General features: G+C 35.0%; 1 protein-coding gene across 16 annotated transcripts in view; it reads left to right on the forward strand.

Moving 5' to 3' along the window:
* The window catches only part of HERC4 (HECT and RLD domain containing E3 ubiquitin protein ligase 4), a 116,376-nt gene that overhangs the window by 63,835 nt on the left and 41,916 nt on the right, over positions 1–10,625 (forward strand). For 12 of the 16 annotated variants that reach the window (XR_002825623.1, XR_002825624.1, XM_023740775.1 and 9 more), the window contains 3 exons: positions 104–215; positions 733–922; positions 2,279–2,451. Coding sequence is in view for 11 of the 16 variants with exons in the window: in XM_023740775.1 (XP_023596543.1) it covers positions 104–215; positions 733–922; positions 2,279–2,451 (475 nt within the window). In the remaining 5 variants the exon portion in view is untranslated. Of the gene's footprint in view, positions 1–103; positions 923–2,278; positions 2,452–2,776; positions 2,842–3,147; positions 3,253–10,625 lie in introns of those variants that run through there. The other 4 variants (XR_002825625.1, XR_002825626.1, XR_002825628.1 and 1 more) reach the window with 4 other exon arrangements.

The raw sequence follows: 10,625 nt of genomic DNA on the forward strand, positions 1-10,625 counted from the left end.
TTCCTTGGTATGCTGAAATTTTCAAATTTTATTATGGTAAATAAGGAGTGAAATAATTTGGAATTGAATTAAAAATACATATATTTTTGCTTTTGTTTTCAAGCAATGATGATCACTATAGAACAGGCACCAGATTTTCAGGGGTTGATATGACTGCTGCTAGGCTTTTATTCCACAAACTTATACAACCTGATCATCCTCAGATATCTCAGCAGGTTTGTTTTTAAAATACAATTGTGTTATTTAGCCTGATAAGTTTTTCATTCCATGTTATTTTATGTGTTCATAGCGTGATTAACTTTACAGTTTCATAGACTCTTCATTATGATATATTTTGTGTGATTTTATTAAATATACTAAAATAAGATAAGAATGAGATTTCACTTTAAAGCATTTGCAATTTAGCTGTCAAGTATCTATATAAATTTTTCCAAACCTTTGTAATTAACCGTTGATTACTTAACATTACCATGTTGGTTAAGTGTTTTTATAGCTATAGAGGTGTAGAGAGTTTAACTTGAGATTTGCATACAAGATTTTTTGCGTTCTCTTAGCATACGCAGGCATTAATTTTCATCGTGTTCCAGAGTACATTAGTTGTAAGACATTATCTTTTTTCTTCTTCACTGTTTCACGTTTGCTATAGTACAAGACTTTTCTTTTTCTTTCTTTTTTGTTTTGGAAGTACATTCATTTTAAATGAAGTAGGTTTTACTTTTTGTCAAAATATAGGTGGCAGCTAGTTTGGAAAAGAATCTTATTCCTAAACTGACTAGCTCCTTACCTGATGTTGAAGCACTGAGGTTTTATCTTACTCTACCAGAATGTCCCCTGATGAGTGATTCCAACAATTTCACAACAATAGCAATTCCCTTTGGTACAGCTCTTGTGAACCTAGAAAAGGCACCACTGAAAGTACTTGGTAAGAATTTTAATATTACTTTCTTTTGAAACCTTTTCTCTTTAAATGAAAGTGCCCAAAAGTTCTTACTATTTTGCCATTTCAAATTTTGCTGTCTTACTTATTTGACATCGTCTTAGGAACAAATAAATCTGTTTTTGCTTTTGTTGCTTTATAATACTGTTTGGTGCCAGTTGTTGAAGGCAAAGCATGTTAGATACTAGAATTTTAATCAAACACAACAGCAGAGACAGTGTCAGGAAAGAGAAAAACTGTTTTCCATACTCCCTTCCCTCATCCCCTGCAGAATGATCTTGCTATTAAAGAAGTAAAAGAGTTTGTTCAATTAAAATTGAAGATACATGGCTATTAAATCCTTTTGAGGTCAAATGTCAACCCTTTGCCTTGTGTCTTCTTCACTTGCTGCTGTTTGATTTTATTTCTCTGCATGGAGAAGAGATTCTACTGCTCAGCTGATGTTGCAGTTCTGTCTCTTTATCTGCTCCGTGTTTCTGGCATAAATTTTTCTTACCTTGATTTTTCTAATTATATGGATTCTAGCTCTATTTCCTGGTGTTTATAGTTTGCTTGCTGCCTTTAACCCAGTGCTTTCCTTCCTAAATAGTATTTTCCAGATATGTGGAGCTGCGATATATAGAAGTAATAAAATCAGGACAAGAAGTTTTAGGCTGAGGGTAAGCGGAGGAAACAGCAGGCAAGAGGTAGAATCCAGAAGTCTGAGGGAATTAGCCAGTAACAGAGTAAAGCAGGGACTCACTAAAGAGGCTTGCTTCCCTGCTGTCAGATGTCTTTATATTCTTTCTACCTGTTTTATAGGATCATGGTATTATTTACTAATGCTAATAACTACAAATAGTGAACTTAGGGAAGAGAATACATATTATTCTTTAGAGTGTTCAGCTTCTGTCTTTGATTTTTAGGAGTACCTTGCATTTTTAAAGATGGTACTTCTCAGTATTTCAACTTTATGTTAGGTGAACTCTAGAGATAAAACTTGGAAAGATCCTTAAATATTAGAGCAATATGATTTCAAGTATGTTTTGTTTAAATATTAAAATTCTAATATACAAAGTATTTTTTATAACTGGTTTTAATATTAAGTATACTGGTAAGTTGTTAATTTAAGACACTGAGAATGTAAATTCAGTAGGCCTTTCATACTTTATTTTTTGGGCTTTTAGGACTAGTATTCTTTAACTTGGAGGGGGGCTGTTTATAAGCTTTAAAAACGTCATACAAAGTATTATGTTATGTGCATCTTCCTGGGATTTTCCAAGGGTTAGAAGAAAAGTCAATATGATTTTGAAAATTGTGATTTTTTTTTTATTTATTTGCATGTTCACCCTTTAATAACAGAAAACTGGTGGTCAGTACTTGAGCCTCCACTATTCCTCAAGATAGTAGAACTTTTTAAGGAAGTTGTGGTACATCTTTTGAAACTCTACAAGATCGGCATTCCCCCTTCTGAAAGAAGAATTTTCAACAGTTTTCTTCATACTGCATTAAAAGTTTTAGAAATATTACATAGGGTAGGTCCAGTAGTTACTTTATTTTCCTCTTTCCACATTCCTACTAACAGATTGATAATTGTTCCTTTTAACATTAATATGTTATAGTTTTAGATTGGCATTGAAATATATATACTGTAGCATTTTGGAAAATTTATCATCTATACTTTAAAAACAATATATGTAATTTGGAACTTTCATCTCATTTGACTTTTTTAAGGCATGTTATCGATAAACTTGTCTGTAGTTGGGCAGAACAATAGCATACTAATGAATTAGAATTCTTACATTTTCTTACAAAGAACATCATTTGTTAGTTTAAGTAATATGTCTTTTGTATTTACAGGTGGTTATCCTATGAAGGGGAGTGCTGGTGGCACAGTGGTTAAGAGCTAGGCTGCTAACCAAAAGGTCAGCAGGTCGAATCCACCAGCCCCTCCTTGAAAACCCTATAGGGCAGTTCTGCTCTGTCCTGTAGGGTTGCTGTGAGTCGGAATCGACTTAATGGCAATGGGTTTGGGTTTTTTGGTATCATATGAAGGAGACTGGGTCCTAGCTGTTATTACGAACATTTAAACCCATGATCTTTTGTTGTTGGGTACTAATAGCCTCAATCAAAGTAGAACATTTCATTTGAAACAAATGACTAACTTAAAATTGGAAACATATATATAATTCATTAATTTGCCTATTGTTCTTTCCTGCCCTTTTTCCCAGTGTAAGAAATAGTATCCTTTACACTTGTAGCAGTTCAAAGTTATATGAAGAGGTAGAGTCTCAGCTGTTGCATTAAAGATGGATTTGAGTCATCCCTGACAGCTGGTAGGTATATCTCTGTTATGCCATTTGGTATTCTTGAGATGCTATTTAAGAGTCCATGAGACATGACCTAAGGGAGAAGCATATGTTTTCAGCCTGTAGAGTGACTGAAAAATTCACATGAACCTTTGATCTTTAGTTTTCTCTCCTTAACAACTCCTTTAGTGTTTTCAGATCCTAATTGGTTAGTAAGTACTAAGGTAAATGATAAGAGGATAAAGGAGATAATCTGCTCTAAGAAAGAACCCTTATGTATCACTTATTTTCCTTTTTATTCTTTCACTGAAGCTCCTGGGTATTTTTTCAACTACTTCCTGGACTTACTTTTCTTCTTTGTGTTTAGTGTATCCAAGACTCCTAGAACAAGTCATTTCTCTTCTCATTGTAATTGAAGAAATAATAGCCATTCATTTCCTAGGGAAACAAATCATTCTTATGTTTACCTTTCCCCAGAACAAGGCTTTCTTGCAGCATTTCAGGGTTAACTGGATTCTGCAGTAAACTGCTGTTAAGAAGGTACTCTAATTTCATATGATGGGTCTCTACCTTTCTGTATGCCTTTTGCCTAGTGTTCAAGAGATTAATTAGATTGTTTCCTTTCCTCTGGACTCTCTTCCTGCTATGTCAGTGATACTTTTTCAGCTGGATCCTATCCCCGATAATTACTCACTTATCTCTCCCTTCAGCTTAACTTTATTCTCCCTTTTAAAAAGTACTTTTCCTCCTTTTAAAAATATCTTCCTTTTACTACAAGAAAAAGAGAAGGTAGAAGAAGGGAAGGAAATTGAACCTTTTTCCTTTCATAACTACAGGCAGGATTTCAGCAAGTAACTTAAGTTGTCTGCCTATCTCAGAAGCCTTGATCTCTACTGAGGATGAACCCTATAGGTTTCCATCTTTATAGTCCTTTTTGATGGAGCCGTGGTAGATACGAGGATACTAACTTTTTGCTAGTTGAAGGGGAAGGGAAAATCAAACATTTATTGAATGCTAACAATAGCCAGGATTAATGTATAGCCTCCTTTGTACATTAATTCATGTAAGCACTTTACATATATAACTCATTTAACCTTTTTAACCCTGTAAAGTTGATACTGTTACCCCTTTTTATAGACTGGAAAATGAATCTCTGTGTCAAAGATCCTAAACCAGTAAGTAGCAGAGTTGAAATCCTAATCCAAATCTACTTCCAAGGTCCTTGTTGTTTCTAATACTCTTCTGTACCAGCAGCAGATATAGTAATATAATATGTCTAGAAGGGGATTTGCTCTTATGTTATGCCCTTAGGCCCAGAGTTTTATACTTCCATAATTGTAAATAGCATTGTATTGTGTTAAGGGCCCTAGACTAGGAATCAAAACCCTGTCTGGGCTGCTTCCTGTCAGTGTGCTTTTGAATAAGCCTTCTTCTTTATCATATATGCAAATGAAGAATTATCTGTAAAATAAGGATAAAAATACCTGCCCTGATAGTTTCCCAGGATTGATGTACCGTTCAAATTATTCAATATGTGTGAAAACACTTAAAATTTATGTATATTCATAAGGCATAATGATGATTTCATTATCACCACCACCACCACCATTTGGTCGGAAAACACCACTTTACCTGATTGATTTGGGTTATGAGGAAACTGGATTCTTGTTTCAAATTGTTACATACCCAAAAACAGTATGATCACGTATCAGTTTCTTAGACATCTCTTTCCGGGAGTCCTTAGGGTTGTCACTTACCTTTCTTCTACTCTTTACTTTGGAGTAAACTTTTTCCATAAGTAGATACCTGTAAATATTAACTATTTCATTTTCATCTTTAGAGAAACCCAAGTTACTTATCAGAAACTTATTTTTTTCAAAGACAGCTTATGTATGATAACTACATATTCCTTCTCTCTGCTCCATGGTTAAGAATTAGGGGAAGCCCCCTAAAACAGTTTCCTTCTTGACCTAACCTTGGAGCAGGATTGGGAACTAGAGAACAGGACTGTGTGTTTCCTAGTCATTTCAGGCTATATGGATACAATTATTCCTCCCTTATGTCATGTCCTTTGGAAAACTTTTGAATTAAAAGTCATTTCCAGTGCTCCAAATGGCATCGTAAGAAAGATACTTTGGTACCTGCTGTCAGGAATGGATGTATTATTTTTAGATAGATGAGTTTACTGGCAAGTAATTGGGTTATTCAGTAGTTCCTGAGTTTCCACACAGTGTGTTGTAGAGATACTGGTATGCCAAAAGAAAAGACTTACCTGTGTCTTGTCTAGTCTCCTTGCTACATATATGCTGATCTTCTAAACAAGTGATTTAAAAAAAAATTTCTTTTTTTGGCAGAGAACCCTTAAATAAACCAAACAGTTAAGACATACATATATACTCACCATATACTACCCCTGAACTGAGGTTTATAAGCCTAAATGTGAAATAAAAGTGTTATGACCATACATGTATAGGTTTTATTTTATACATTTTAGGCAATAATACTGAATGTATAGTTGTATTGAACTTCTGCCACATGGTTTCTTTTTCTTAATTCATTTAGCAAGTATTTATTGAGTGCCTCCTATGTGATCATCATTTTATAAGACATTATGGATGCAGTGATAAACAAAAGATGTGATTTCTGCCCTTGTTGAGCTTTTAATTTCGAAAGGTTGTGTGCGTACAAATAAATGAGTGTTTATGATAATAGCATGGTAAGTGCTAGATGAGCTAAAACGTAGGCTGCTACGAAAACACATAACTCAGAAGGATTAAGGAAGGCTTCCTGGAGAAGATGTTTTAATTGTTAATTTTATGTTCCATACAGATAGATTTTTGTATTTTTTAAACTCTTGATTTTGTATGCAAATTTGTATGCAGGTCTTTTGGATCAGTCTTCTGTTCAGTTTCTAATATCCCTATAGCTAATTAACTCTCAGCCATAATTTTCCTCCAAGGTTAAGTTTGGCTGAAATTTATCTTTTGTTTCTGAACCAAACCTGGTTTCTGAATCGTTAATTTTTGTTCTAATAGAGCATTTCTTTTCAAAACATATATATCATATCAGACTCTCTCTATAGTCTGTATATTTGCAGGATATATTATACAAGCTGCAGACTGGTTGCTGTTGGGAAAAGAAACTGCAGTTTGCCTTTTTTAATCTAAAATAAAAATATGTATCAAAGGTCAATGGGACATGAATTGATTTCTGTAAGAGTCCCTAAATTTAGAGCTTAATGGGAGAGTAGTGGTGTTATGTATGTCTTTACTCTCCTTTTTCATTAGAGCTACTTCAGAACAAAAGTTTGAAACGTGTGGAAATTATATAAACCTTTTTTTTTAAAAAAATATTTTATTGTGTTTTAGGTGAAAGTTTACATAGCGATTTTTATACAAATTATTCTGTGACATTAATTACCATTTTCACAATGTGTCAGCATTCTCATTATTTCCATTCTGTTTCCATTGATGTAGTTTCCCTTCCCCTCATTGCCTTCTCTTCTTTGTTTTTGGGCAGATGTTGACTGTTTGGTCTCATATAGTTGATTGTTTTAAGGGAACACATTATTCACGGGTGATATCATTTATTTTGTAAGCCAATGTATTATTTGGATAAAAGGTGACCTCCAGAGATAGCTTCAGTTCCAAGTTCAAAGGATATCTTAGGGCGATAGTCTTGGGAGTTATCTTTAGTCTCTGTTGGTCCAGTAGGTCTGGCCTCTTTTAGGAATTTGAGTTTTGTTCTACATTTTTCTCCCATTCTATCCGGGACTTCTGTTGTGTCCCTGGTCAGATCGGTTGGTAGTGGTGGCTGGGCACCATCTAGTTCTGATCTCAGGTTAGAAGAGGCCATGGTTTGTGTGGGTTATTAGTCCCGTGGACTACTTTTTCTTTGATTTCCTTCATTCTCTTTTGCTCTGTGTGAGTAGAGACCAATAGTTGTGTCTTAGATGGCCACTTGCAAGCTTTTAAGACCCCAGATGCTACTCACCAAACTAAGATGTATAGAGCATTATCTTTATGAACTATGTTATGCCAATTGACTAAGTTGTCCTCGAGACTATGGTCCTAAGACTTTTAACCCAGTAAACCAGTCCTGCAAGTTGTTTGGTTATGTCTAGGAAGCCTTCATAACTGTGCCCCGTATGTGCTTTGTTATGTATACATTGATAATATATGCAGCAGACACAAACGTGTATATACTTATACCTACAGATACACCTATACACACGTTCCTTTACTTGCATATGCCTTCCTATACACATACATACATACATATCTACATATGTAACCACACACATATTTTTGGTTGTTGTTACTGTTGTTCCAAAATTGTATATATTACAGCATTCACTGAAATTGCCCTTTTTTCTTGTGTACTTCTCAGTGTCTTTATTTACCTTGTTCAAATTGTGCTGACTTCACTCATATTTGGTATTGCCTTTCCCATTACCAAAAATAACAATTTGTCTGCTATCCAGAAAATGATTTCCCCTCCCTTTCTCTTCCAATCCTGGTAACCATAGTAACTTTCTGTGTATATATCTATTCTTGACTTTTTATAATAGTGGGACCATACAATATTTATCCTTTTGTGGTTGACTTATTTCACTCAGTATAATATCCTCCAGTTTAATCCATGTTATATTTCATGGACTCCTCATTATTCATTATAGTTGCATAGTACTCATTCTTGACTATGCCTCACTCTGCCAAAAGAATAATGTTCATAAAATATCACTCTAATACTATCATTTCTTGATTTCAAAATTTTAAGTTATTTTCCCATGTACTAGTTAGCTTTTGCCACAGTAATGCTCTGTAACAGAACACACCGAAGTTCATTGGCATACAATAATAAGCATTTAGTCTCATTCCTGCTGGAGCAGGCCCTCCTTCAGCCTGAGACATGTCTAGAGTTTGGCTGACCTAGACAGAGTTTAGCTAGACTTAGCTCCAAGCAGCATGTTGGGTACAGGTCTGCTCTATGTGCCAATCCTGTTCCTTGGCTCAGCAGCGTAGCTGGGGCAAGTTATCAACACATTTTTAAGTCCTCTTAGCTCATCTGTTCTCTCTGCCCAGAATGTTTTTCTTCAGACCTTCTTTTCAAAATCCTTTCCATTTATTCCCCTCTTCTATTTTTATTTTGAATATCTTCAAAACAAAGAAAAATTAAGACAAATACAGTAAGCACTTATACACCTTCCAGTTCTAGAGTCAGTAGTGGTTTAACATGTCTCATTTGCTTTATATATGTGTGCAACTGTGTGTGCTGTTTTTCGTGAATCACTTGAAAGTAAAATACAGGTGTCATCCTTTGATACTTAGGCATTCATCTGCTAAGAAAAAGGACGTTCTCCTACATAACCACAATATCTACTTTTCCTTAAGAAATTTAGCTTTAATGCTACAATATCATATTTCTATCCTAGAATATTTAAATTTCCTCAATTGTAGAAAAAAAATTTTATGTGGCTGACTTTTTTTCTTAGTTAGAGTCCAGCCAAATTTCATTTTTTATGTTTGTTGGTTGGGTCTTGCTATTTTCTTTTCCACTCTATCAACATAGTTTATCTGTTCTGTTATTTAGGTCTTCTTTCTTTGCTCTTAAGCAGTGCTTTGTCATTTTCAGTTTAGAGATCTTACACATCTTTTGATAAACTTATTCCTAAATATTTTGAGTTCGAGTTCCTGATAATGTTGTAAATGATAATTTTTAAAATTTTATTTTCCAGATAATGGTTGTCGCTAGTATAGAGAAATACAGTTGAGTTTTGTATATTGACCTTGTATCCTCTGACCTAAATAATTTATTAGTTCCAGTAATTCTTCTACAGATTCATTTAGATTTTTTTATATACACAACTATGTCTTTTGTTTGCCTTATTTTATTGAATAAGACTTCCGGTACATTCTAACAATAGACAGCCTTGCCTAGTTCCTGATCTTAGAAAGTATTCAGTATTTCACCTTTAAGTATGATGTTAGATGTAGGATTTTCATGTTGTTGTTGTTGTTGTTAGGTGCTGCTGAGTCAGTTCTGACTCATAGCGACCATGTGTACAGCAGAACAAAACACTGTCTGGTCCTGCACCATCCTCACAATTGTTGTTATGCTTGAGCCCATTGTTACAGTCACTGTGTCAGTCCGTCTTGTTGAGGATCTTCCTCTTTTTTGCTGACCGTCTACTTTACCAAGCATGATGTCCTTCTCCAGGGACTGGTCCCTCCTGATAAGATGTCCAAAGTATGTGAGACAAAGGCTTGCCATCCCTGCTTCTAAGGAGTATTCTGGCTGTATTTCTTCAAAAACAGATTTGCTTGCTCTTCTGACAGTTCATGGTATATTCATTATTCCTCACCAACACCACAATTCAAAGGCATCAATTCTTCCTCTTTATTCAGTGTCCTGCTTTCGTATGCGTATGAGGCGATTGAAAACATCACAGCTTGGATCCGGCACAGCTTAGTCTTTATAGAGACATCTTTGCTTTTTAACACTTTAGAGAGGTATTTTGCAGCAGATTTGCCCAACGCAGTACATCATTTGATTCCTTGATTGCTGCTTCCATGACTGTTGGTTGTGGAGCCAAGTAAAATGAAATCCTTGACAACTTCAATCTTTTCTTCGTTTATTATGATGTTACTTATTGGTCCAGTTACGAGGATTTTTGTTTTCTTTATGTTAAGGTGTAATCCATACCAAAGACTATAGTCTTTGATCTCCATCAATAGGTGCTTCAGTCCTCTTCAGTTATAAGCAAGCAAGATTGTGTCATCTACATATTGCAGGTTGTTAATGAGCCTGCCTCCAGTCCTAATGCTGCGTTCTTCTTTGTATCATCCAGCTTCTTGGATTATTTGCTCAGCATACAGATTGAATAAGTATGGTGAAAAGATACAACCCTGACACACTCCTTTCCTGATTTTAAACCACACAGTATTCCCTTGTTCTGTTTGAATGACTGCCTCTTGGCCTACGTACAGGTTCCGCATGAGCACAAATTAAGTGTTCTGGAATTCCTGTTCTCATAGTGTTGTCCATAATTTGTTACGATCCACACAGTCTATTTCCTTTGTCTAGTCAATAAAACACAGGTAAACATCTTACAGGTTCTGCATGAGCACAATTAAGTGTTCTGGAATTCTCATTCTTCATAACGTTATCCATAATTTGTTATGATCCACACAGTCAAATGCTTTTGCATAGTCAGTAAAACACAGGTAAATATTTTTCTGGTATTCTCTGCTTTCAGCTAGGATCCATCTGACATCAGCAGTGATATCCCTCATTCCACATCCTCTTCTGAATCCAGCTTGAATTTCTGGCAGTTCCCTGTCGATGTACTGCTGCAACTGCTTTTGAGTGATCTTCAGCAAAATTTTACTTGTGTGTGA

Source organism: Trichechus manatus, unplaced genomic scaffold (assembly GCF_000243295.1).
Source record: "Trichechus manatus latirostris isolate Lorelei unplaced genomic scaffold, TriManLat1.0 scaffold00163, whole genome shotgun sequence".
In the NCBI taxonomy this organism is placed as follows: Eukaryota; Metazoa; Chordata; class Mammalia; order Sirenia; family Trichechidae; genus Trichechus; species Trichechus manatus.